This window comes from Mastomys coucha, unplaced genomic scaffold, assembly GCF_008632895.1.
Source record: "Mastomys coucha isolate ucsf_1 unplaced genomic scaffold, UCSF_Mcou_1 pScaffold21, whole genome shotgun sequence".
NCBI lineage: Eukaryota > Metazoa > Chordata > Mammalia > Rodentia > Muridae > Mastomys > Mastomys coucha.
In genome coordinates this window covers 132,848,124-132,875,918 of record NW_022196904.1, presented here as the reverse complement: position 1 = coordinate 132,875,918, position 27,795 = coordinate 132,848,124, and the positions used below count along the sequence as shown (strand labels likewise).

The 27,795-nt window shown below is 48.5% G+C and overlaps 1 protein-coding gene across 2 annotated transcripts in view; it reads left to right on the top strand.

Moving 5' to 3' along the window:
- Positions 1-27,795, top strand: part of Cars1 (cysteinyl-tRNA synthetase 1) — a 44,347-nt gene that overhangs the window by 13,580 nt on the left and 2,972 nt on the right. For both annotated transcript variants that reach the window (XM_031388986.1, XM_031388985.1), the window contains 16 exons: positions 239-335; positions 957-1,055; positions 2,177-2,326; positions 9,975-10,115; positions 11,099-11,187; positions 12,516-12,637; positions 15,433-15,545; positions 16,145-16,273; positions 16,668-16,797; positions 16,881-16,984; positions 17,318-17,415; positions 17,876-18,065; positions 18,614-18,682; positions 21,897-21,978; positions 25,483-25,563; positions 26,377-26,444. In XM_031388986.1, the coding sequence (XP_031244846.1) occupies positions 239-335; positions 957-1,055; positions 2,177-2,326; positions 9,975-10,115; positions 11,099-11,187; positions 12,516-12,637; positions 15,433-15,545; positions 16,145-16,273; positions 16,668-16,797; positions 16,881-16,984; positions 17,318-17,415; positions 17,876-18,065; positions 18,614-18,682; positions 21,897-21,978; positions 25,483-25,563; positions 26,377-26,444 (1,762 nt within the window). The remainder of the gene's footprint in view (positions 1-238; positions 336-956; positions 1,056-2,176; positions 2,327-9,974; positions 10,116-11,098; positions 11,188-12,515; positions 12,638-15,432; positions 15,546-16,144; positions 16,274-16,667; positions 16,798-16,880; positions 16,985-17,317; positions 17,416-17,875; positions 18,066-18,613; positions 18,683-21,896; positions 21,979-25,482; positions 25,564-26,376; positions 26,445-27,795) is intronic.

The window sequence follows — 27,795 nt, the reverse complement described above, 5'->3', positions numbered from 1 at the left end:
ATTTCACATACATCTTATATACATAGTCTAAAGGTAATTTTAATTCTTAACAGTTTTGTTCATGAAATGTTATTTCACAGCACAGAAGTTTGTTTTTGTGGCATCATGTAGATGCTCAGAAAACTTGTTATTTGAGGGTGTTTTCAGTTTTAGGGTGGTCAGTTTGTTCATGTTCTTGCAATATCAAACTAACAGGCACTGTGTGCCAACTGGGGAACTCTGCTGTCCACTGCTTCAGGTCCTACATCTCTTTCGACATCCTGAGGCGGGTGCTGAGGGATTACTTCCAGTATGATGTCTTTTACTGCATGAATATCACAGACATTGATGATAAGGTAAAGGGGGCGCTTGTGTTAACATTCAGACCTGATGGGTGACATGAGAGGAAGCAGGACTTTCAGCTAAGAAATCCAGCTGCTGATTGTCACTTAGGAGGCTGAAACTGGACAGTTTGAGTGTGAGGCCAGTCTGGACTGCATAAGGAGTTGCAGGACTGCTGGGCTACATGGATGGACAGATGGGCTGGAGGGGAGGCAGACTCATGTCTGACCTAATAAACACTGAGTCCCTGCTGTGAACATTGGAACACAGTGTATGCAGAGGTAGAGTCATTTGCATGGGTGCCTAGATGATTCGAGAAATTTGCAGATTCTGGGCATTGGCTAAGTGTCCATAACTCCTGGTTCTTTGTGGAAGCAGGCCCACTCTGTATCTTGCTAGCTGAGAAAGCTGGGGCCTCAGAGACCTGCCCTTAGACACCCAGATGTTCACAGTAGACCTCAGCCCCTCTTTGCAGGTACAGAAGGAAGGGTGGTAATGGTGTCCCACAGTGCCACAGTGTTTGGGACCTGTGACTGTCCCCATGCCTCTTTACCCTCACTCAGTTGTAGTGTAAGAACAGTTCTGCACATGGGAGGGAGCAGACTCTGATCATAACCAGTCTCCCACCTCTACAGATCATCAGGCGGGCACGGCAGAACTACCTGTTTGAGCAGTATCGGGAGCAGAAACCCCCAGCTGCCCAGCTTCTGAAGGATGTCCGTGATGCCATGAAGGTAAAGGCATGGATACCACCCTTGCCTCCTCCTAGTGCCTCTTAGGCTCTTTCTAGGTCTCAAGCCAGTTTCACTGGGGCCCCAAAGCCACAGCAGGTGTTGCCCCTGCCAGGCCTATGAGACAGTCACCAGGTCAGAATTCTGCAGGCTATGGTGTGGAGTAGGTAGTGCTCCTGTCGCTTAGGGGAAATACCTGATTCATCTCCATCCCTCTTGCTGTCTGGTCCTCAGTGTTAGGGTCACAAGCAATCTGATGCCCAATTCTGACCACAAGGCAGACCCTTGGTCTGTACGTCTTCATCGTGTTCACGGTGCTGTGACCTCCACCGAGGAAGTACATTCTCCCCACGTCCACATCTTTGCTCTGAACGAGCCTCCTTTCAATGTGTAGTTCCTAGATGTGTCTTAGTTATTTTCCTCTTACTGTGATTAAACACTGACTGAGGCAACTTACTGTTCATTCTAGTTTATGGCTCTGTAGTCATGAGCCCATCATGGCAGGGAGTCATGGTAGCAGGTGCAGAAAGCCAAGAGCTCACATCCTCAGACACAGCACAGAGCAGACTGGAAGCAGTAGGGCATGGCTCCAAAATCCCAGAGCCTGCCCCCTCTAAACCTCCCCAGATAGATAGCACCACCACTTTGGGATCAAGTGTTTAAATACCAGAGCCTACAGAAGACTGCTCTCTTTTAAACCATCACCCTTATGATGAGACTGGATCAGTCTGCTTCCTGTCACACACCACTCTTAGTAACAACAGTAACAATCTGGGATGCTCATGGCATTGTCTCTGGGAAGAAATTAGGCCTGAAGTTAGAGCATAGCTATCTTTGGTCTGACAAGATGGGAACATGGGGAGTGGGGCACTTTTGCCATGAAGGTGACCTCCAGCTGTTGGGGTTTGCTGGATGTACTGTTTTATCTATTTTGCATGGGGCAACTTGCTCAATAAGCTTAAGTGTCCTGCCTACCCACACGTGAGGAAAGATAGCAGATCTACCTGAACTGGAAGCTAAAGTCTGAACAGTGGGGAACACTATATTCTAATGCCTTGAGTCAGCTTTTCAGGATGCACGTTTCTGCCCAGGCCTGACATGTTTATGTGTTCTTTTGGTTGTAGCCATTTTCAGTCAAGTTAAGTGAGACAACAGATCCCGACAAGAGGCAGATGCTGGAACGGATCCAGAACTCTGTGAAGCTTGCCACAGAACCACTGGAACAGGCTATGCATTCCAGCCCCTCTGGAGAGGAAGTAGACAGCCATGTACAGGTGAGCTCTTCCAGGTCCTGGACAGCCCATTTGTATAACACCTCATACTGTGCACAAGATTGATCCACATTCAAGGTGACCCAGTTTAATAAGTGTCTCATCCCATCTGGGATCCCCAGGCTGTAGTCCTATTCTCTGGGCATGGAAGCTCAGCACCATCAGGCTTGAACCTGGGCTTACCTGAGAACCCATGTTGCAGCTGCCTTTCCCCCATGCTCCCTCCTGCCACTTCTACTTGGAATGCAGGGGAGCAGCCATCTGTTTTCCTGATTCCATAGTTATCCGCTGGCTCCTCCCCTACATTTCTTGGTAGCAGAAACAGCCAGCAATTGAAGGTGAAGTGAGCAGCAAGTCATGGTTGGTGGGGCAGCTGGGGCTGTCGTTCCCTCTTCACTACTCTCCCACTCCTAAAAAAACCTTCTTGAGACAAAAGTGAGGGCATCCTCCTGCTCTTTGTCCTTCCCCTTCCGGCTAGCACCCCCTGCTGGCCACTCTTTAGTTCAAGCAACTAGACACAAGGCTCATGGCTGTGGGTCATGAAGCAGAGTGAAGGTGTGCTCGGGAGTGGTTTGGGCTTCAGTCTGATAGATTGGGGCCCTGACCTTGGGCCCCCTCTTGAGCTGACCACTCTACCTTTGCTATCTTTCTCTGTTCAGGTTTCTCTCTTCTGTGTTCTGAGTCTGGTGTTTATGACAAGTCCATGAGTCCATGTTAATAATCTTGAGGGCCATGTTCTTTCCCTCAGCTGTGTTTTTGAGATGGGTTCACATGAGTCCATTGCCATTCCTCTGGGCTAAGATCCTCTCTAATGCTTCTGAGGTAACCAACAAGCTCACCATATGAGGCACTGGTTGCCCCGCCTTTTAACTCACTCTGTAAACCAGGCTGGCCTTGAACTCCGAAATCCGCCTGCCTCTGCCTCCTGCAGTTTTAATTCTTGTGGTTGGCTTCTCTCAGTACAGTGTCTTCCAGGTTCATCCGTGTTGTAACACAGGCCAGCATTTCTGTCCTACATAAGGCAAATGACTTTCTATCGTGTGTTGGACCCTGGCTGTCCACTACCAAGTCTGTGTCCACTTAGGTTTTTCTGCAGTTTGCTGTTGCAGTGCTGGGAGCATAGTGTACAAATCTCAGTTCGAGACCTTGCTTTTAGAAGCTCTTTGCATATGTCAGAAGTGGAATTGCAGGATCCCACGTTGATTCTTCCTTCTTAATCCTCTTTATATCATGGCATTCTGCTGACACAGCACATTTGTGCATTTTCACCATCATTTGGCCTATACCTTTGCTTCATCATTTGGTGATAGTTGTCCCCAAGTATGGGAGGCAGTCCCTCGTGGCCTATGTTTGTATTTCCAACTGCCAGTGCTACATCCGTGTGTGAGCTGTGGTGTAGCATCTGTGGTGTATATTTCCAGGAGTATCTCTAGGCCATATTCTAACATGGAATTGCTGCTGAGTGTTAGACCATATATTTGGGTGACTCTTGGGAGTCCCCAACACTCACCATGCATCCCTAGTTCTCTGAAGGACCTAGGGGACTTAGTGCAGAGGTGTATTGTTGTCTGAGATTGGACACAGTGACACAGGTAGGACACCCATGTTGAAAACAGGCAGATGCTGCTGAATTCCACACAGCCAGGTCACCATTCCTACACACCTAGCACATGTCATCAGTGAAATACAAATTAAAATACAGCAGAGCTAGTCACAGTGGCAGGCACCCCTAAGCCCAGCATTGATAGCTTCAGCTATCCAGAACCTCCCAACCGTGTCCTTTGGCTTTGTGTGTGTGTGTGTGTGTTGGTTTTATTTGTTTGTTTATTGAGATAGGGTCTTTTCACAATCTAATCTGGCTTCAAACTGATTATCCTCCTGCCTCAGCTTCCTAAATGCTGGCATTACACGTGTGACTATCACAGACTACTTTCTTTGGGTTCTTGTGAGCCTTTGTGACATTTTTGGTTTTTTTTTTTTTTTTTTTTTTTTTTTTTTTTTTTTTTTTTTTTTTTTTTTTTTTTTTTTTTTTTTTTTTTTTTTTTTTTTTTTTTTTGGTTTTTCGAGACAGGGTTTCTCTGTATAGCCCTGGCTGTTCTGGAACTCACTTTGTAGACCAGGCTGGCCTTGAACTCAGAAATCTGCCTGCCTCTGCCTCCCACGTGCTGGGATTAAAGGCGTTCGCACCACTGCCCGGCTGTAACACCAGTTTAATTAGACTATTGGTGATCAGCTTGGCCTTCCATCCTTTCCCTTGTAACCTTGGCAGCTGGAACTCTCTTGACAAGCAGACCCATTCCAAGGCTGTTCCCTGTGGAACAATAGATGCTCCTTCACCCAGGAAATTCCAAACATCTTAGAGGCTTTGTGTAAGGACCCAGGTGTCTGTAATTATTTCATAGTTTCACTACTTCTTGTAGAAGTGCATGGTTTAAGATTCCCCCATGCCTTTCTATGGCCTGATGGTACTTGCCTTTTCCGCACTGACTAATACTCTATATCCCATTATCTAGATAGACCCATTTGTTTATCTGAAGGGTATCTTGCTTCCAGGTCTGGCAGTTATGAATAAATCTGCTATAGACAGCTGTGTGTGGGCTTTGTGTGGACGTAAGTTTTCAGCTCTTTTGGGTAAATAATGAATGTAATTGCCAGATCATATGGCAAACGAATGCTTATTTCTTACTAAGCTGCCAACTGTTTTCTAAAGTGTCTACACCGTTCTGTACTTCACAGTTCTTAAAGGCATCCCCACTGCTGTGCCATCAACAGAGTTCTGAAGACTCTGTCACTATTATAGGTGTGGGGCTTTTGGTAATTGGGTTGGGTTTATTTATTTGTTTGGTGTGTGCATGTGTGTACAGAGGTCGGAAGAAGAAGTCAAATCCTTTGGCTCTGCAGTTATGGGTAGTTATGTGTACCAGGATCCAAATTTACATTGCCATGGTTGAGCATCAAGTGCTCTTAACCTCTGAGCTAACTCTCCAGCCCTTATACTGTGTTTATTTTATTTTATTTTATTTTATTTTATTTTATTTTATTTTATTTTATTTTATTTTATTTTGAGACAGGGTCTTTCTTTTAGCTCAGGCTGGCCTGGGACTCATGTAGACCAGGCTGACTTTGAATTCATAGAGACTCCCCTGTCTCTGTCTCCTGAGCACAAGAATTAAAGGTGGCTGCCACTGTGCCTGGCTCTGCTGTGTTTTAATTTGTATTTTGTTGATGGCATGTGTTGTTGAGCACTGTCGAGCACCTCTTCATAACTGTTTTGGAGCTACTTTAAGGAACATTTTAAAAAATGTTGATCTTCAGTTGTTCACTGCTACTTGTAGCAGATGTGTATCTGTCTCTGCAATAAAACTCCATGAACAAGGGCAACTTAAGCTAGGAAGAGTTTGAGAGGGTGGCTCCAGGGGGTGGCTCATGGTTCCAGAAAGAGTCCATAATGATGGGGGAAGCATTGCAGCAGGCAGAGCAGGAAGCTGAGGGAGCAGACAGGAAATGGGGGAAGGCTATAAACTCTCAAAACCCACCCCCACGGATGGACTTCTGCCAGCAAAGTTCTACCACCGCCCCAGATAGCACCACTGTCAGGGACCAAGTCTTCAACCCCAGCTACCTGTGGAGACATCCTCCTCCTAACCACCACACTGCTATACCAATTCATTGAGTGAGTGATTTTTTTTTTAATTATATTTTTATTCATTTGTCAGGGTGGGAGCACATACCATGACATGAACAAGGAGGTCAGAGAACAACTTGCAGGAGTTACTTCTCTCCTTCCACCATGTGGGTCCCAGGCATTGAACTCAGTTGTCAACCTTGGTAGCAAGGGCTCTTGTCTGCTGAACTGTGTCTGCTCAGCTCACACTGAGGAGGTTTCTTTCTTTTCTTCTTTTCCTCTCCTCTCTCCCTCTCTCTCTCTCTCTCTCTCTCTCTCTTTCTCTCTCTTTCTCTCTCCCTCTTTCTCTCTTTTGCTCTCTCATTTCTTTCTTTCAAGGTTGGTTGTTTTATGTTTTAGTTTTGTGTTACTGCAACAGACTCCTGAGGCAGCCAACTTACAAGGCGAAGTTTCCTGTTGGGTCAGCTTCAGGGGTTTGGGGCATTTGTTGGCCCTGATGCTTTGGCCTGGGGTGAGACTGCAGAGCAAGGCAGGAAAGTGGGATGGAGGATGCTGCTCATTTTGTGGCTGTTGGAAAGCAGAGATGGGAAAGGCCCACCCACCCTAGTGGCCTGACTTCTGCTAGGCTCCACCCCCTCTCTTCACAGTCTGTCAACACCAAGGCAACCCTGGGGCCTCTTCTTTGATAGACACTGACATCTCTACCTACACTGTGACCCTCACAAGTGGTCCTCAGTTTCCCTGCTTCTCTGGAACAAGCTGATTAGAGCTGGCCAGGGTTGGCCATTGCCTTCTTCAGGTGTTCTTTGCTCTGTTGAGGCTCTGGCAGGTTCCTCATTGGTTAAATAGCTTTCCTGAAGTCAGTGTCATAGGTCATGGAGTGTGACTGTGCCAGAACATTTGAGTCTTGGTAAACTAAAAATTATAGAGATGTATTCCTTATAGTTCCTGAGGCTGAGAAGTTAAGGGTCAAGGGATTCTCCATCATGCACTGTCAGAGGGCAGACTGGGAAGAGAGGGAATGTGGGAAGGTCACCCCTGGCTCTTACACATTGAAGGGTAGTGACCCAAAGACCTCTTAGCCTCACTTCCTCACACAGGATCAGCGTTGAGTCTGCCCAGGGCGGTTGGGCAGGCAGGCCTTCTGTACTTCAGAAAGGCCCCTTCTCCTCATGGTCCACAGGTATACCCACAAAAACCTGGTAGAGCATGGTGACTGGCCCTCTGGGGGTTGACCCTGGGGGAGTCCCTCCAGGCTTATCTGTCACCTTGCTGGCTTTGTTGCCCATACTGGCTCCATGAGCTGTCAGCTCGTGCATCCGCTCCTGAGCTCTGCTCTTCTGGCTGCTGTCAGGACCTCACGTTCCCTTAGAGCTAAGAAAAGCCTGTGCTTTTGTTTCTGCCCCACACCTGCTGTGTGAGTGGCACAGTGTCCCTGCGTGTCCTCACTGCTGACGTTGGAACTAAAATCCAGTCTTTTTCTCTTCCAAGTTTATAGATTTGGAGGCCATCTGATTAGGGGTTTCAAGTTTAAGGTTAGTTTTTTTCTGAAGTATTTCATCTCCTGTCATGTTGAAGGCACCTTAGTCCTTAGAGGTACTCAAACCCAGTGGCCCCTGCCTGCACTGGATGGCTAGCATGGACCTGAGGCCAGCCTACCTCCATTCCTCACTCAGGGGCCTGTTTCTGGGGCAGCTGTTGAAATCCAGCCTCTTGCTTCCTGTTTGCTGAGTGATCTTGGCCGGGCTAGCCTTTCTTTCCGTTGCTTGGTTTCCTGAGTGCTGCCATTGCAGGCGTGAGGCCCAGTGTCATCGTGTCTTTTGGCCTCTGGTTACTGCCTTGTGGGCCCCTTCATCCACGTAGTCCAGTTGCACACACTTGCCCTTTCTCAGCTCGCCTTTGAAGCAGTGCTGAGTGGGTGTTGTCACCCAGCAGCACATCAGAGTGGTCACTCCAGAAATAGTGCTATGTGTTGTATGTAACTGGATGGCCTAAAGTAGATGCTCCCTCTCTTTTCCAAGTAACCCTAGGAGGTCAGAACACAGCTTCCTCACAGCTTCCAACTGCATGCTGTAGTCTCTTGTTTTTAAAGCTTCAGCTATGTGTCTCAGCCCTCTGCTCTTTCACCCCAGTCTCTTCTCGCTGAGGTCAGATTCACTTTCATGACTTCCATTCTCTGCCCAGCATTTCCTGAACATCCATTGGTCCTGTCACCTGTAGCTGTTAAACACAGGTTTCTGGGCTGGAGAGACAGCTTGGTAGTTAAGATCGAGTAGTTCAGGTGACCGTTAACTATCTAGCTTCAAGGGATCTGATGTCCCTTTGGCCCTTGTTTATACTTACACTCATGTGGAAACACATATAAATACACATGAATAAAAATCTTTTTTAAAAAGAGTGAAGGATTAACATGTACCCCCTGTCCTCCCCTCCCCGCCTGCTAGTGGATGATGCTGGCTGGGCTCTGTAGCCTACACCTTTCCAGAGCTCCCAAGAACACTCACAGTGTAGGTCAGTCTATACTATGGCTTTGGTGCCATGACCTTTGAATGAACTAGATTTTGATGGTACCCACTTTCTTAGGAATGGTGTACTCTTGGAGCCATCTTTCGCCTGGAGAAGACAGACCCTATTAGTCGCACCTGGAGGGGGTGTGGCTAGTCTCTGAGTCTTCTCTTTTTGGCAGCTTTGAGTCTCGGGTGGTTTGCAGGCTGTGCTGCTTGGGTGCCCTCTTCTCCAAGCCCCTGGGCTGCTCTGCTGACTGCCAGCTCCCAATCTCAGCAGTGCTAAGGACAGGATGCTGTCTTGTAAATCGTTGTCTGTCTCTTCTGCCTAGCTCTTTCTAAAGACTCTCTTATGGCTTCTTGCTGTCTCATAAGATGCCCAGGTATACATGTGCTGCCAGCCTGCAGGCTGTCACCTGAGTTCTGAGAAGTCCTTGGACATTCTCCTGGGTTCCTGCTGCTTCCCTTCCTCCCTCTGGAATTCTTGTCAGAGGCCCAGCTCTGTTCCACCCTTATGGTTGTGTTCCATGTTAGGTGACTTCAAGTCCCAGTCACCACTCCTCCCCAGCCACCTTGCCCTGTCTTTGGAGTGTGTAGTGGTTATTAGACTGTATCTCAAAGTTTCGTTTATTCCTTTGTTCATACTTGCCTGGGCTGTCTCCATGGCATCTTGTGGCTTGCTGTTGCCTGCCATCTAAAGGTTACATTTTGCTAGACATGACACTTGTAGACACTCAGTACCTATCTGTAAACTCAGGTCACTATTTTTTTCTTTTTTGAGATAGGGTCTCTCTATGCAGTCTGGGCTGTCCTAGAACTCACTGTGTAGAGCAGGCTGGCCTCAGCCTCACAGAAGTCTTCCAGCCTCTACCTCTGCCTTCTGGGTGCTAAGATTAAAGGCATGCCACCACACCTGGCTTCCTTATTTATAGCCCAGACTGGCCCAAATTCATAGCAGCCCTCTGGCCTTAGCCTCCCAAGTGCTTCAAGTAAAGGCATGAGCCATCACACTAGCTTCCTTTTGCCTTTTTTGTATCCCCTTCCTCTTCATGTGGGGAAGAATGTGAGCTCCCTGAAGAGATTTGCCTTGCTACTTCCAGGAACATTGACAGTAGTGCCAGCCTGTGAGCTTCCCTGCATTCTTTCCTGCCACTATGCCAGGCCTTATGACCTCCCTGGTGCCCTTGCTATGCCAGGTCATGTCATCTGCATGTTGTCCTCTGCCTCTTGCTCTTGGCTTTATGCTCCTGTGATGGAGTACAGACTTCCTGTGTGGCCTTACAGCCCTGCACTGCTCAAGGTAACATGCTCAAAACATTCTTCCTGGGATGGTAAGGACAGGCATTTTCTTACCCAGTAAGAGCACAGTTGGAACATGTTTCATACCAACAGTGGGAGATGACAACTCATGTATGCTGCTCTGCAAGGCTGGTTGTGACTTCAGGGCACTGATTGGCTCCTGGCGTCTTGCTGGGTTTGCTTGCATGAAACCTAGCCTGTGTATGGGTATCCTTTCTCTTAGGTGTTGCTGGACGAAGCAAAGGACTTGCTCTCTGACTGGCTGGATTCTACAGGTGGCAGTGAGGTGACTGACAACTCTATTTTCTCCAAACTGCCCAAGTTCTGGGAAGAAGAGTTCCACAAAGACATGCAAGCCCTGAATGTGAGTGTTTTGTATTGCCTGGTCCTTGCTTTCTCAGGCCAAGCCCTGTGTTCCTAGTTCTTATTTTGGTAAAGCCACAAAGCCTGTGGCCCACAGTATCTTCATTTTGCAAGCTCAGTGAGTGGCTAAGTAAGCCTTGAACTTGAACGAGGGGCGAGAAGATGCTTCTCCTAGGTTTTGTGTTTTCCTGTGTATTGTTTCCATGCCTGTGAAAAGGAGTCAGAAACCCAGGGTGGAAGTCGGCACTCAGGAGGCAGAGGCAGAGGCAGGAGGATCACAAGTTCATAGCCAGTCTGAACTGTGTAATGTGATACTGCCTCAAAAATCAATAGCCTTTAATCCCAGTTCTGGGAGGGCAGAGGCAGTGTGGATCTCTGAATACCCTGTTTCCAAAAGAAGAAAGAAGCAAGGAAAGGAAAGAGGAAAAAAAGATACACAAACAAATAGTGAGCAGCTGGGATGGAGGGCTCCTTGAAGATAGGACGAGTCTGTCATGGTCTTCATGACTGTGCAGAGGTGCTCAAGTGTCAGCCATCTCCCCTGTAGGCCCCAGACAGGGAAGGACCAGGTCTCTCGTCTACCTTGTGTCTCTTTTCCTGCTGAAACATTTCTCTGGCACTTACCTTTTATTTTAAAACAGGGTTTCTATGGAATGTCCCTGCAGGCCTTACACTTGTGACCCTTCTGCCACAGTTTCCCAAGTATCAGGGATGACACTTTGCAGGCAGTTCCGACAGTCATGTACTTTTCAAGGAGTGTGCTTAGCAGAGGCTGAAGTTTTCACACTTATCAGGATATTCCTCTGTGCTGAAATACAGTAGAGACATATAGAGAGCCATGACAGGACTACACGGTAGAATGCAGACAGAAAAGAAGGTGAGAAGGTGTGTTACATGAGGTTATGCCATCATTGTGCCACTGAGTGGGGATGTAATCAAGTGGCTACATACACCAAGCAGAGTGCTGAGACTCTGTCCCCACAGGTTCTCCCTCCTGATGTCCTGACCCGTGTCAGTGAATATGTGCCAGAAATTGTGAACTTCGTCCAGAAGATTGTAGACAATGGCTATGGGTGAGTATGAGACACCTCCTTCCATGCCAGGCCACACAGCTCCATAGGGAGAGAGTCTGGGTGCAGGGCCCACACCTTCTCACCTCCCAGCCCAGCACTTGGCCTAACTCCTCTTCACTCTAGCTCCCCTGCAGGAACTTGCATTACATTATGGATGAAGCCCTTACCTCATACATACATAATATGCCATTGTCGTAAGCATTTAACTGAGAAAATGCCACTTGCTAATTGAGTCAGGAAGCGGGCTGGAGAGGCAGAGTGGCCACAGCTAGTACCCAGCAGCCACTCCCCTGAAGCTCCCTTCCACTCTTCATGACCGCCCAGAGGCCTGTGCTCAGCTGTCCTCAGCTTCCTCTTCCTGCTCACAGGGGAGAACCAGGTTTTTCTATCTACAATGTGTTTGTCTTCCCACTAAACCAGTCAGTGTGGGGGGCATCATGCTAGCTGAGCAATGAGAATTCTTCTGAGTGGCCCAGTGGCTTCTCCTAGGTGTTATCAGGAAGACCTGACTGAATATTTGTTTGGAAGCTTGACAGTGATGTCCTAGGTCAGTTAGAGCCATGATAGTAAGCTTGGACACTGCAGGGCCCCTTGAGACATTGGTACCATTCAGACACTCTGCTGGTGTGTCTCCTGTTGGCTGGCTGTGATTTTAGTGTAGACATTACCCCAGCTCACTGCTACTGCTTTAGCATGTCTGACAACTGCAAACTTTCCCATACCATTCAAGTTAGCCTTTTGAGAGGAGTCTTAACAGGGAGCTATGGAGGAGATCCTGGTGCGCACCTGCTGATTGCATCGCTGCACCTGGTGTCAAGACTCTTCTCTGTTGCTGGCTGCTCAGGCTAGAGAAGAGAGGACTCTGTACAACATCTGCTGCAGCTGCCTCTGAAGTGACAGTGCCATTTCACCCCACATGACAAATGGCTGTGGGTAGCAGGAGACACTGGTCTAGCCAACTGGCAAGCTGGGTCAGAGAGGACATTCCTCTGTGCTGAAATACAGTAGAGACATATAGAGAGCCATGACAGGACTACACAGTAGAATGCAGACAGAAGAGAAGGTGTGTTACATGAGGTTATGCCATTGGTGTGCCGTTGAGTGGGGATGTAATCAAGTGGCTACATACACCAAGCAGAAGGTATATGTAGGGTACCCTGCCTCAGGAGGCATCCCTGTTGATCCTACTTGGCCCATGAAACTGTGGCTTCTGACCAGCTGCAGAGAGCAGAAGATTGGTGGCCTCAGGCCTTGGCACTTCCTAGCCCTTCATGCTCTCTCGCCAGTGCTTTGTGTGTGGCTGAGACCTCTTTTCCTCTTATTTCCAGCTATGCTTCAAATGGGTCCGTCTACTTCGACACAGCCAAGTTTGCTGCTAGTGAAAAGCACTCCTATGGGAAGTTGGTTCCTGAAGCCGTTGGGGATCAGAAGGCACTTCAGGAAGGGGAAGGTAAGAGCCCACAGAGCACATGTGGAAGTAAAGCTAAGCTGCTCTTCCTCATTCATGGCCTGCACCAGGTTTCTACCTCTTGGTCATGGTAGGCACCCATGTACACTGCACAGGCCCATGGAGAGCAGGCTGCTTCCCCTAAAGGAGTACCAGGAGTTCTCTTCTCAAGACAGCATTGCTTAAGAAACAAAGAAGTTAGCACTGCACTGTCTTGACACAGAGCTTCTGGGCCTTCAGCTGCTGTAACAGGCACTTGTCAGAGAGGACCTGAGCCTGACCCTAATCTGTTCTGATGGAGCACCTGACACAGAGGCCCCCGGGCCTGTGACAGAGTGTTGCTTAGATGTATGTGCAGCAATGTGTGTTTGGTTGTCTTGTTCTAAGTATTTTAAACACAAGTGTCAAGGTTTTCCTGAATCAGGAGAAACCACATGAAAACACTTTTCAGAAATATTTATCCCACAGTAAAGCTAAGGAGAGGCTCACAAAATCCAAGGCTGGGAAAGCACACTGTCCTTAAGATGAGGAATTATTTTCATGCCACATACATCTCTCCCCTGTTTCTAGAAGTCAGTCTAGCCATTAAAATGTAGGCTTTATAAAAATATCAGTTTTGGAGCTCTACTCTAAAGAAATATCAAATGAAAAGCTCAACAAAATAACATGGTAACCTTGGCAAGAGAGAAACTAAGCCAGTTCATCACTGATACTGGGCCCAGTGGTGGATAGGCGAAGTGTTTGGTGTTAAAGAAGACTTCACAGTGATAAAGCTGAGGGCTCCAAGGCCACATGCTGACATGGGCCTAGAGCCAGCCTTGCATACTTTGCAGAATCAGAGAGGTTGGGTAGGCAATGGTTAACAGCGGACTAATAGTTCTGAATATGCTAGATGTGGCTGAAGGAATCAAATAATACCTTTCCTCTTTGACATTTTGTTTTTCTTTTTTTTTTCTGAGACAGGGTTTCTCTGAGTAGCCTTGGCTGTCCTGGAACTCACTCTGTAGACCAGGCTGGCCTCGAACTCAGAAATCCACCTGCTTCTGCCTCCCAAGTGCTAGAATTAAAGGGGTGCACCACCACCACCAGCTCCCCTTTGACATTTTGTTTTTAATGTGTATGTACATTTGCTTACATGTATGTCTGTGCACCACGTTTGTGCCTGGAGCCCGAGAAGGTCAGAAAGTAGGGTTTCAGATGGTTTTTAGCTACCATGGGGGTGCTAGGAAGTGAACCCAGGTCATCTCAAAGAGTAGCCAGTGCTCATAACCACTGACCCATCTCTCCAGCTTCTGGGATCTTTCCCTTTAAGCCCCCAGACCAGGCCAGGTGCAGAAAGTTCTGAGCTACTCCCAAACAGTCTTCTCATTGTCTGACCAAGGTGCAGGTGTGCAAGGCCTTCACATTACACTACAGGGATGGGAGACTGGCAAGCTCTGAGTCCCTCAGAGGAAAGGAGACCACAGAAGCACAAGAGGCGGGTGTAATGCTGACTGCCAGGTACATGTAGCTGGAAATAAACAGAGGAAGGAAATGAGCTAGGTAGAGAGGCAGGAAAGAAAGAGCAGTGCATGGAGAATGCAGAAGAGTGAAGTTAAAGCACTTTATGTGCTGGGAGCTGGCTCTCCACACACACAAATAACACGGAAACCTGGCTGCTAGCCTAGAGTGGCTGAAAGAACATGTTGATAGCTGTGGTTCTGCATGCTTCTTGCTGGCAGAGGGATGGCAGAAAGGAACAGGAGACAGCAGTCGGGCTGAGTCTGTCCTGGGTGCTGCATGTATCTTCATTTCTCATGAGCACACCAGACGCAACAGTGATTGTCACTGGGCCAGGAGGTGACAGCGGGAGTCTTGCTCAAGCATTCTGCATCCAGTGCATGTCCCACATCTGGAGCTTGTGTTTCAGGATGCCCTAGCACTGCCTCCCTCCCACCACAGCTGAGGGGCATCAAGCCTGGGCATTTAGTTCCTCAAAGATGGCTCCTCCAAGTTAGCTTCCTAGAATAGCAAATGTTCTTCTTTTCCAGGGCTTCCTATGGGGCTCTATGGGTGTAAAGATTGGATAGATTCTTGTAGTCTGGGGCCTGAGCCTGAGGTAGAAGGAAGGCATTCTATCCATTCATCTAATATAGACTTGATCCTCAATAGGGTCCCTGTCTTCAGAGCAGCTCTGTCTGCAGGTCTTTTGTGTACTCGGAGGCAGTGCTATCTTCGGAGTCTCTAGCCATCCTGTACCTGTGTGCTGTGTCCAAGTGCCTCTGGCCAGTGGTTCCCTCCACCACCACCAAGGGGCCTCAGAGAAGCTGGGGAGAAAGGCACCTAACAGGCATCTCATCTCTCTCAGCCGTTTTACCTGGTGCATTGTGAATTCAAGGGGGGCGTGTCACCACTGACCTTAGCTTCCACAGAGTGGTGCACAGCAGCTCAGCCACACCTTTGCCCCTCTGGAAACCAGCATGCTGGCAGCTGAGTGTGCTCTTGACCCTGGGCTCCCAGCTGCACGGGCCAGGTTCCCTGAGCTGTGCCCCAGTGAACCACACATCCACTTAGTTTCAGCTCAAAGTGCATTGACCTCCCACAGACATGGCGTTCACAGCTCTAGAACCACCACAGTAGCTGAGACTCTGGCTCAGAGTCAGACTTAATTACTGATAGGCAGTGATCCTCACTCTCAAGTTAATTGACCTATAATAAAGGCTGACCACAGGCACATAGAGTGGCTTTGAGTGCTGACACTCCTATAGGCACCTGGTCCTAAGTGAGTGACCCTCCACAATGCCTTTAACCATTCACAGGTGATCTGAGCATCTCTGCTGACCGCCTTAGTGAGAAACGCTCTCCCAATGACTTCGCCTTGTGGAAGGCCTCCAAGCCAGGAGAGCCATCCTGGCCTTGCCCCTGGGGAAAGGTAAGTGAGCCGCTGGTGGGAGAAGGGGCAGTGAGAAGAGATGGTGTCACAGGCTGCTAGCATAGCTCCTTTAGTCCTCCAATGGGCAGCTCTGTTGGTGGAGTGAGTGTTGGAAAAGGGTGGGCAGTGCTGCTGGGACCAGAACCTGGTTCTGGAGCAGTGAAGAGCTTGAAGAGCTGCAGGGCCTGTGGGTACTGGGCCTCTGGGTGAGCAGCTTCTCTCCTCAGGTCTTGGTTTCCTGATGTGTTAGTGGGGTGTAGTCAAATTGGCTGCCTTGGAGGCTTCTGCTCTGGGTTTCTTTGCATGTATGTTGATGTTCTTGGCACTAGAGGTCCAGATGAGTGTGTGACACCCTTGACTTGGGTATATGTGGCTCTTTGCTGCTTGTTGAGTGCTTGGGGGGTCTAGAAATAATTTCCAGGCTCTAGCTCAGCCACAGCACAGACTGACTGAATCATATAAACAGATTTTTTCTTAGTTTATTCCTGTAAAGATTTTGAGCTATTTGGTGAGGTTCAGAGGCATAAAGGTCATTTGCTTCAGTAATAAAGGCCTGGGCAGGTTTGGAATGGTCAGCAGGGCCCTTTATATCTCTCTAGGGTCGTCCGGGATGGCACATAGAGTGTTCCGCTATGGCAGGCACGCTCCTGGGAGCCTCAATGGACATTCACGGTGGAGGGTTTGACCTCCGCTTCCCCCACCATGACAACGAGCTGGCACAGTCAGAGGTAGGTAAAGCAGGTTGCCTTGCTAGAAAGGGAACATGATGCCCTCCTCCTCCTCCTCTTTAACTGGACAGACATCAGCAGCACCCTCAGGAAGAGCCTCCTGAGGAACTTGACATCCATTTCGGGAGCCAAGGGAGGGTTGAATCCTGGTCATTTTGTCTGAATCCCAATGATTACAGTCTGACCTTCAGTAACAGGCAGGCTTAGGTTCAAGCGAGTCGTGCCCTGCTGGCAGGTCACCAGCACATTGCTCCAAGCCTCAGGCACTCCACTTATGAGAGGTGGCACCTACCTCATGCATGGTGCATGCACCATGCATTAAGTGTCCAGCACCTCTTGACAGGTGAGGTCTCACCACAGCCCCCAAGCCGTCCTCTTGTCTCTTTGTTCTCAGGCCTACTTTGAAAATGATTGTTGGGTCAGGTACTTCCTGCACACTGGCCACTTGACAATAGCAGGCTGCAAGATGTCCAAGTCACTGAAAAACTTCATCACCATTAAAGATGCCTTGAAGAAGCACTCAGGTGAGCACAGCTGCTGCAGAAACCCATGGCATGGGTACCAGCAGCTGCTTGGGAATAATGGCAGCCATGTGTCTGGTCCCCAGCGCGGCAGCTGCGGCTGGCATTCCTCATGCACTCATGGAAAGACACACTGGACTATTCCAGCAACACTATGGAGTCTGCGCTTCAGTATGAAAAGTTCATGAACGTGAGTACCCAGCTCTTGCCAGAGGTGGAGGGCATTGTGGGTGGTATAGGTCTTCTGATATAAGCCAGAGCACAGTGATGGCCACTTGGTGCCACTTCTTGAAACTGATAGCTACAAAATGAAGGCCATGTTCACATGCCGGCCATTTCATTCTGACTCAGGCTTTCTGCCCAGGGACTATGTCACATTTCTGTCCGAAGGGATAAGTGTTCTTTTGGAACTCTGTATTGTGCTGACACATCTCCCCTCAAGTAACATCATGTCAGTAGGATGACAAGTCTTGGTAGTTAGACGCTTGTTCAAATGCCATTAACCTGACTTCCATAACTTCAGGAGTTTTTCTTAAATGTGAAAGACATACTCCGAGCCCCTGTAGACATCACTGGCCAGTTTGAAAAGTGGGAAGCTGAAGAAGTGGAGCTAAATAAGAAGTAAGGTGGAGCCTTTTCCTTGGTGGTGGAGGGAGGGAGGGAAGGAGAGAGAGAGAGGAAGGGAGGGAGCAAAGGAAGAGAGAGGAGAGAGAGAGAGAGAGAGAGAGAGAGAGAGAGAGAGAGAGAGAGAGAGAGAGAGAGAGAGAGAGAGAGAGAGAGAGAATGTGTGCGTGTGCGTGTGTGCGTGTGTGCGTGTGTGTGTGTGTGTGTGTGTGTGTGTGTGTGTGTGTGTGTGTGCGTGCGTGTGCGCGTGCGGTGCGTGTGTGTGTGTGTGTTTTGGGCTAGCTGAAGGTCTCACTCCATCATGGCCTGTCCTTGGGTAGCTGATGAGGCCAGGCCCTGTCACATGTCAGAAGTGTATTACTTGCTGATGATGGCAGTGGCTCTGGTTGCTGGGATCCAGAGAACTGTGCTGGAGCATCAGGCCTGACAGCTGTTTCAATTCCTCTTCCTTGCTCAGCTTCTATGACAAGAAGACTGCAATTCATGAAGCCCTGTGTGATAACATTGACACCCGTACTGTCATGGAAGAGATGCGGGCTTTGGTCAGTCAGTGCAACCTCTACATGGCAGCCAGGAAGGCTGAACGGAGGAGGCCCAACCGAGCTCTGCTGGAGAACATTGCCATGTACCTCACCCACATGTTGAAGGTGAGGCTGGCAACAGGTGCATGATGGGAACTTAGCTTCTGGGTGATACTTGGAAGCTGCTGCGTGCTAACCAGGATGGTCATCCTGGTCAGAGGCCTCCCTGAAGTGTGCTTAGAGCCTCAGAGCCACCTGTAGTCACAGCTGTTGGACACTGCTCTTCTCCCATCTTGGAGTTTGAAAGCAAGAGCCAGTGAGTGACAAGACCTTGGCTCTTAGCACATCTGTGCAGAGTAGTTCTGGCTCCAGGCCACCATGCCATAGAGCAGCTCTTCCCTCCTAGGCCAGTGGGACTTTCCCCGCCTCATCCACCTGTCCTTGTTATTGGCCTTCAGGGAGGTGCACCATGGATGGATACAGGCATCCTGGGATAGGGTTAAAGGGCTTGATGTTGCTCTTTCCTGCCTTTCCTCAGACAATCGGGACCACCAACCTAGCTCTCTATCCCCAGAGAAGTCAGGACAGTTTGTGAGCTACTAGCTACACCTCACCTCTGTATATATCCTGTGAGTCCTATGCACAGTTTGAGTCCTATCTCTTTCTTCCCTCAGATCTTTGGGGCCATAGAGGAGGAGAGCCCCCTGGGTTTCCCAGTTGGTGGGCCTGGAACCAACCTGAATGTAAGTAGAGCACACTGAAAGGATCCCCATGCACCAGCTGCTGCCACCATCTTTCTGCCTTGAAGCCACCTGTGCCCTTTCACAATAGCTCTTCTGTATGTCTGCATGCCTGCCTGCATCCATGCATGCATGCCTGTGTATCTCTCAGTGTGTATAAACAGGTCAGAGGTCAGCCTCAGAAGCTACCTTGTTTTTTGAGATGGGATCTCTCATTGACCTGGGACTCTAATTAGGCTAGGCTGGCACCAGGGATTCACTTGTCCTTGTATCCCCAGCCCTGGGATCATAAGCGGCATGTCCTATCACCCTGGCTTTTTTTATGTTAGAGATCAAACTCAGGTCCTCATGCTTGTCCAGTAGCACTTTACCAACAGCCCTCTCCTCAGTCCCCCTCTGTAAGTTTTAAGTCACCTCTAGGTTGTATATAGTCCCCATATTATAAATGTTGTGCAGATGGTGGAGTTTAGGGAATGAGGGTACATGTTCAGTACAAACACACAATCTCTTTTTCCTCCAAATACTTCAACCTGAGTGTCTTAGTTAGGGTTTCTATTTCTGTGAAGAGAACATATAAAGGAAGATATTTAACTTGGGGCTGGCTTACAGTTTTCAAAGGTTTGTTCATTATGGTCATATCAGGAAAGCATGGCTGCGTGCAGGCAGACATGGTGCTGGAGAAGGAGCTGAAAGTTCTACATCTTGATCCACAGGCAGCAGGAGGGATTGTGAGCCACACTCGGCATAGCTTAAACATAGGAGACTTTGAAGTCTTTCCCCACAGTGATACACGTCCTCCAACAATGCCACATCTCCTAATAGTGCCACTCCTTATGGGTCAAGCATTCAAACACATGAATGAGTCTATGGGAGTGATTCCTATTCAAACCACCACACTGAACACATGGAGTGTGGACACTGTAATCAGTGGACTTTTTCCTAAAGGTCATGTGTTCACATACCACAGTGTTATCCTGGGAGAACTCCCACTATTTGTGTTTGCCCCATAGAGCTGGGTAGAACCTCATGCCAGGCCAGGTCTAGCCCCTGTTCTAGCAGCCAGAGCTAAGAAAATGGAAAGTAGCAGTCCCATAGAGCCTCTGTGTACCAGTCTAAGCATGCAAAGAAGCCCAGTTAGAACAGACCCATGGTCCACAGCTGGCTTCTATACTGATGGACACACATGACAGTTATGTTCCTATGCTACATAAAGACAGCTTGTGTAAGATTCCCCTCCATGTTTCTCCTGCAGAGAGCACTCTTTAATTACGAAACTAAGAAAGTGTATATAAATATTTAGGTGGAGCATCTGCTGTGCTAATGCAAACAGTAGCTCAGTACAAATGGAAAGACAAAGCTGTCTCAGGGCTGCTTCCTACTGATGAGCAACCCAAGAGGCCGCTCCTCCACACGGGGCTGTCAAGTCTGAGCCAGCTCAGCTCAGTGAAGGAAGAAACTGTCAGCCAGAACTGTTGGTTCTAGACTTTGCCAGATAGGAATCACTGCTGGGGCTTTTTTAAAGTCCACACAAGGCTCCTCTGTCCTGTTAACAAAAACTCTTGCCAGCTTTCTTTTTCTCTTTCTTTTTTAACATTTTTAATTGTGTGTATCTGGGGGAGGGGTATTTGCAGTGAATATAGGTGCCCTCAGAAGAAGGTATCAGATTCCCTGGAGCTGGAGTTACAGGTGATTGTGAGGAACTGAATTTGGATCCTCTACAAAGCCACCAAGTATTGAGCCATCTCTCCAGCCCTCTCTCTCTTTTCTTTGACAACAACAACAAAAAGAACAAGACATAACTTGTAGGTGAAAGTTGTTCTGCCTTTGAACTTAAAGGTAGCTTTTAGTCTTCAGTAGTGTTGTAGTCTTGGGTAGGCATCTTAAGATATATCACATCCTGCATCCCAGATGGGCTCATTAGCCCCTTGAAGTTGGCTTGTAGGAAGAAGCAGCCACAAATGAACATGGTAAGCCTGTGGGGGCAAGTATCCTCTATCCCACAGCTCCCATTGTAAAGTTCAGGTGATGATTTCCGAGTTTAAAAGGTTCTGTGTAAGCCAGAGAGGCAAGACCTGAGCCTGAACCTCTTGTGCCCAGGTAGAAACCGGGCAGCAGGATTCCAGCCCCAGGACTCTTGGAGACAGACTCTGCCTTCTACCAAGGAGCCTCCTTGAGTACTGGAAGCCAAGGTTGGCTGTATGGTGACTAGCCTGTTTAAGCTGTCCAAAGGGGTTGGAGATAAGGTCTAGTTCCATCTGGAAGTGCAGAGCCTTTGCTGCATTGAGACAGTTTCCCCTCAGTCTATCTGCAGGAGGGCCAGGCCTACTTAGCTTAGACTTCAGTGCTCTCTTGCCTTCCAGTTAATGCTTCTCCCACTTCCTTATCCTGGCTCTCCAGTGACTGGGTAATTGAGACATAGTGAGACCCTGTTCAGAAGTCCCAGGACTTTTTGGTCCCAGAGATAGAGAAATATACTGTAAGATAGTTCTAGATTCAGACTCCTGTTTGGGTTTTGCCCAGTGTGGTTTTGGGTTCCCTAGGTTTGGGTTGTTTTTTTTTTTTTCAAGACAGGGTTTCTCTGTGTAGCCCTGGCTGTCCTGGAACTCACTCTGTAGACCAGGCTGGCTGAGAACTCCACCTGCCTCTGCCTCCCAAGTGCTGGAATTAAAGGCGTGCTCCACCACTGCCTGGCGGGTCCCCTGGCTTTATCCTTAGTGTCATTGTAGGTAGTAATCCTTTGTCCAGCTATTAGTGTATGTGTAAGTTATAAGATGACTCAGCAGGCCCACATGTTAACACAAGTGGTCAGTGCATCCTGACAGCCCATTGAAAATGGTATGGACAAGTTTCTGAACTGTGTCTGTTCTGAGGAGAACACATCGTGTCAGCAGTGGACAGAGTAGTGTCTGCTGAAGTGTATCCTACTGGAAGCCCAAAAGCACCTTTGCTCCCTGGCCCACATCACCTTTGTTAGGTACTTGGAGCTAAGGTTGGCAGCGTGGTAGCTGGCTTCTTCAAGCTGTCCAAGAAGGGTGGAGATAGGGTCTGGCTGCACTCCAGCACATGCCGCTCTCATTCCACTGGGCATGAAGAGGACTTGTGGGCTTCAGGACACAGGGTTCAGCAGCATGTATCCTGTGGCATATCCACTGAACTGTTAGGTATTCGGTTACAAACAGCAATGGCTCTTGTGACTCAAATCCTTTCTTTCCAACAGCTTGAGACTACAGTCATGCCCTACCTGCAGGTGTTATCAGAATTTAGAGAGGGAGTGCGAAAGATTGCCCGAGAGAAAAAAGGTAAGGCCCCATGTTGGGTACCCCACCCTTGCTGCTCACCCTCTGCTGGGTTACCTGTAATGCCTGTCCATGTTGTGTAAGCCCCATGCCAAACTGGATCTCCTCTATTCCTTAGGACTCTCAGGGCAGCGTTGTATTGGGTCAGAGTTTCTTTTGACTTAGAACATCTCAGGCAGAACCTTTCCTTGGGCCAAGGGCCAGGTATCTGCATAGCTCTTGTTCTGATAGAGGCAGGATAGAGGGCCCTATGCACAGCCAGCATGCCCTTTGGGTTGTACTGCATCTCCTTTCTGTTTCTGGATACCTAGGCTTAAGACACTAGAGAGTGGTTTGTCCTGCTGAATTCTCGGGGTGCTTGGAGAAGCTCCTTCTGGGGCCAGAGCTAGAGTCATGTTAGTGCTCTGCCTTGTGCATGGAGGTACCAGGCTGCCTATGCATACCAGTTCTTCATCCTCCAAAGTTAGGAGGTGTGTGGTTTGAGAGGTAGAGGATCACGTGGGGTGCAGAGAAAAGACACCATGATTTGTGCCAGGTGGTTCTGGGGAATCAGCTGCCGCTGGCACAGGTATCCCCAGGAGGCACTCTGTCTTGGAACCTTGTTCAGGGAAGATTTCTTTGCCTTACTGGGTGCCACACTGATTACAACGTGGCTTGCTTCTCAGCAGGAATGCTACTGGCCTTGACAGTGGTGGCCTCCAATTCAGAAGAGCCTCTCCTTCCCAGTCCTCCAGTAGGCTTCCATCCTGGTCCCAGACCCAGTAGCCATGACACTGGAGACCCTAGTAGCCTGGGCTGTGCCCTCTGTGAGTCATGTAGGTGACAGTACCAGGCCTCTCCCTGTAGGGGACTAGGCTCAGGCAGGCATATAATTTATTGAGGTGGATAGTTGTTTCAAAAGTAATCTTGCCAGGCGGTGGTGGTGCGTGCCTTTAATCTCAGTACTTGGGAGGCAGAGGCAGGTGGATTTCTGAGTTCGAGGCCAGCCTGGTCTACAGAGTGAATTCCAGGACAGCCAGAGCTATACAGAGAAACCCTGTCTCAAAAAACAAAAAAACAAACAAACAAAAAAAGTAATCTTAAGGGCTGGAGAGATGGCTCAGTGGTTAAGAGCACTGACTGCTCTTCTAGAGGTCCTGAGTTCAATTCTCAGCAACCACAGGGTGGCTCACAACCATCTCTGGTGGGGATCCAATGCTTTCTTCTGGTGTGTCTGAAGATAGTGACAGCGTACTCATAAATAAAATAAATAATTCTTTAAAAAAGAAATAGTAATCTTAAGATCAGCATTTGGTGCAGGGCTCCTTGGACAGCGCCACCTCCCACCTCTCCACTTGCCCTCACTGTCACACAGTGTTGCTCCTGCAGCTGCAGACTGCCCTATTCTGGTCTTTCATGGAACATAGCATCTTTGAGGTCTGTCCGTATATAGCTGACATCTGTTTTGCTCAGTGGATCGCTGACTCCTGTTTTAGATCTTGCTTTCTCTTCCTCCTCCTTTGATAGTAGTTGTGAATGGTGCTGCTAAGGACATCAGCCAGGCACGCACTGAAAATGGATTGCAGGGTTTCTAGGCTTGCCCATGGGAGTGAGAGTATGGTCTCGGTCTCTGTCTCTGTTTCTCTGTCTCTGTCTCTGTATCTCTCTGTATCTCTCTGTCTGTCTGTCTGTCTGTCTGTCTGTCTCTCTCTCTCTCTCTCTCTCTCTCTCTCTCTCTCCCCCATCTCAACCCCTCTCCCACTTAAATGAAATGTGTGTGTGCCTTTTCATACGTGTGTGGAAGCCAGAGGTCAAATTTGTTCCTCAGGATCCATCTACCTTATGAGGCAGATTCTCTCTCTGGGGCTCGCGGGATTCTCTGGTTCAACGTGGCCAACTGGCCAGCAAGCACCAGGGAGCTGCCCGTTTCCATCTCTCCAGAGCTGACATTGTAAGCTCACAGCACCACGACTGGCTCTTTCGTTCGGTGGGGGCTGGAATTTGAATATGGATCTTTAGGCTTGTGTAGCAAGTGTTTTCACCCACTGAGCTCTTCTCTCTGAGCTCAGAGTAAGAATTATCTCTCTGTCTCCAGCCTGACATTTTAAATTTTATTTATTTAGGTGGATGATGGAGACTAGCTAAGGCCAATTTGGAAGGGAGCCCACAGACTGCAGATGTCCGTATTTCTGAGCAGAGTTTGCTTCTTAAGGAGATCCTGCAAACACCTGCAGTGCTGTGAGGTTGTGGCTATGGAGGGTCTAGCCTGATGCCCTTGGGTATATTTCCTTCAGGCAAAAGCAGAGCTTTTATGTCCAGAAAAAAAATATATCTAGGATAAAAAACAAAACAAAACAAAAAGCATCTATGAAGAAAGCCTTTAGGATTCTTGGTTCCTAAGTGCAAGGGGAATTGGAGCCTGAGCAGTAGAGACTCTGGGCTGTATCTGCTATGGCCCATGGTGCTGGCCTGGCTTTCTAGTGCCTATTCCTTCACCCTCAACAGAGAAAAGTGCCACAGCTGGTGATCTTAAGTACTAGCACCAACAGAGAAACCGATTCAGAGGTTAGGAATGTGCTAGCCTTCAGAGACGGTTCACACCCACAGTCCTTTGATTCCTACCTGCTCTGTTGGCTCGGCTCAGTGTCTCCTGCTCTCCTGTGTGTTCTCACTCAGCCTTGGGGTAACCACTTCTTGTGGTGACCAGACCAGGTCTGATCAGGCTAACCAAGCTCCTTGTTAAGGCAGATCCACTGTCATCTCTGAGGATGTGTGCAGGTTTTTCCCTGTCTGTGACCCTCCCATATCTGCACTCGGTGGTGACCAGATGGACATCTCCAAGTGAGATAGGCACCAACTGGAGGAGCAGCCACCAGATCCAGTCCGAACCCCAGAGACCCTTCAGTCCAACTACATTCTGATTTGGCAGAGCATTCAGAGCTTTTGGGGGGGTGGGTCTTGCTAGCAACCAAGGAGCTCTCAGACGTACAAACAAGACTGCTAAGCTGGGCCTGTTGCAAGTGTGTGAGGTGACAATGTTAGGGAAGGGAGGAGCCCTTCAGGATATCAATATTACTCAGGCAGAGTCCCTGAATAAGTATAGCATTGGTCTGGAGACATGTATGAGGGGACATAACCTCAGTGCTAAGCCAGGCTGGCGATGACTGTAGCTTTGGGTATTACGGAGCCTTTGTCATTGTGGGACAAAGTTTGGCCATACCAGGCTCTGGGCAGCTGACTTCTCCCTGCTCATAGAATGTTATCAGACAGGTCCTGGCTCCCAGCACTGGTCTACAATGCTAGAACAGCTGACTGTCCTCCTTGGACCCTATGGGCTTGCCATGAGGGTGGCTGTGAGCCTGTGCTCTGCCCTGGACTTCTATGGCTGTGGTGGCATGGGTCGCCTCCTGGCTTCCCTGGCTTCTCCCCAAATCCAGCAGCCAGCATCCACTCACCAGCACTGTAGGAAGCACGGGTTTGGGCCTAGGCCTTCTGCAGTCTAAAGGAGCTGCTTTTTCTTGCCCACAGTCCTTGAGGTTCTGCAGCTCAGTGATGCCCTCCGGGATGACATCCTGCCTGAGCTCGGGGTGCGGTTTGAAGACCACGAAGGTGGGTGATTCCTTGAGCTACTACCTGGGCAGCTGCTCTTCTCTACTTGCAGCTCACCGTCCTTTCCTCACTCTTGGGAGATAAACTACATATACCCCAGTCTCACTGCAAGCTTTCTGACTTTGTGGAACCTTTTACTACACAGAAAAAAAAATCCAACTCTTTAATATTCAAAGAGTTACACTGGGTAGGAAGGAAACGCTCGTCCCAGGCTTCCTGTTTCTGTCTGAAGGTGACTGACAGCAATGGCTGACTTGAGCATACTGCTCATTTCCTTCCAGGGGTTTGCTCAGCACATTGCAGGTATCTTTCTAATAATAAGAAAAAAAAACAAAAACCCATGGACAGTGCACTGTTTTTAATATTGTCTTTTTAGTCAGCATTTTACTAGGTAGCCCAGGCTAGGCTTGAACACATGGCACTTCTGCTGCCTAGCCTCCTAAGTACTGGGATTGCAGGTGTGAGCCACACGACACCTGCTAAAATGGTGGGTTGCACTTGATGATTCCAGACAGGCAAGGCCTTCCTATTTTACCATGGTTTCGTGTTTTTGTAGTGCTAGGATGGAATCTCAGTGCTATACAAACAAGCATTCTACCCCTGATCTGCAGCCTGGCCCTGTTTTATGATCTTTTTACCAGTTTTCTTTTCCTGGCACTGATTTTTGTCAGTGTGGGCCAGAGGCAGTGTCCCGGATCCCCATGCAGGAGTGCTGTTGGGGCCTCAGCTAACAAGCAGGGTGGCAGCATGGAAGCCTGGCAGCCTGGCAGGCTAGTCCATAGCCCCTGGGTCTCACCTCCTGTCTACTTTCAGGACTGCCAACAGTGGTGAAGTTGGTGGACAGAGACACCTTACTGAAAGAGAAGGAAGAAAAGAAAAGGGTTAGTAAGTCAACACGATGGAACTTGAGTTTGCTGAATATGAAAACACTGTTGGATTTTTATGTTGTTTTAAGAATGGATGTTTGGGCTGGAGTGTTGTGGCACATGCCTTTAATACCAGCACTCGGAAGGCAGAGACAGGTGGATCTGTATGAGTTTGAGGCCAGCCAGGGCCACAGAAAGAAACCCTGTCTCAAAACTAATTCCCCCAAAAGTCATGAAGATAAGTTAACCAGGTAGGTAACTACTTCAAAAAAGGGGCCCTTTGTCTGGGTGTTGTAGTAACATTCCTTTCATCTCAACACTCAGGATGCACACAAAGTATATCTCTTAGAGTTTGAGACCTGCTGGGTTTATGTAGTTCATTTCAGGCTAGCCAAGGCTACATAGTGTGACCTTTCTCCACAAAATGTAAAGAGGGTGGTAGTGGAGTTAGCCATTTATTCTATTGTATTTTGTTGAAACAGAGTCTCCTGTGTCCCAAGCTCAGGATGTAGCTACTTGAACTCTTGATCCTACTGCTGTTACCTTCCAAGTACTAGGATTACAGGAGTGCACCACCATCCTCTTTCAAGTGTTGGTTTTGTTTACATTTTACATTTTTTTTTAATCTATTTTAGTGTAGTGTTAATATTTATTGAGGGGTAGCAGTAGGCAGGATGATGGCTCAGCCCTTGGTGCAACTTTTCTCATGGATGCTGGTATTGCTCAGCCCTTCTTGGTTTCTCTTGGTTTTATATCTCAGCCCTTTAATATTTTTATTTATGTGTATGCATATAGATGAGTGTATGCCACAGCGTACAGGTACCTATAGAGGCTAGAAATGGGCACTGGATCCTAGCATGGGTGCTAGGATCCTACTTGGGTCCTCTGGAAGCACAGCAAGTACTGTTCAGGACTGAGCCATCTTCCAGCCTCCATCCCTTTTTAAAGATTTGTATTCTTATTTGTGCCTACATGTGTGTGAATATGTGCATGCATATGTGAGTACCCACGGAAGCCAGGAGAAGATACTAGACCCTCATGGAGCTAGAGTTACAGGTGGCTGTGTCCTACCTGACCAGGGTGCTAGGAAAAAACTCTGTTCCTTTGTTAAGAGCAACGAGTTGACTCTATAGGCCCCCACCCTCTTCTTTATGAACTTGAATGCCCACTTGGCTTTGATCAGCTCCAGGGCATGAAGCTGCACACCTCGAGATCATGACCTGCATGAACTTGGAGTGTCCAGTGAGGTGCCAGCTAGGCCTTGGCTTTCTGGAGTTCTTTGTCACCTTGTTGAGGCCTACAGCTATGGAATAACAGAGTCATGGCTGTTGCCCTCAGTGGGAACTATGACAGGAAGGACAGTACT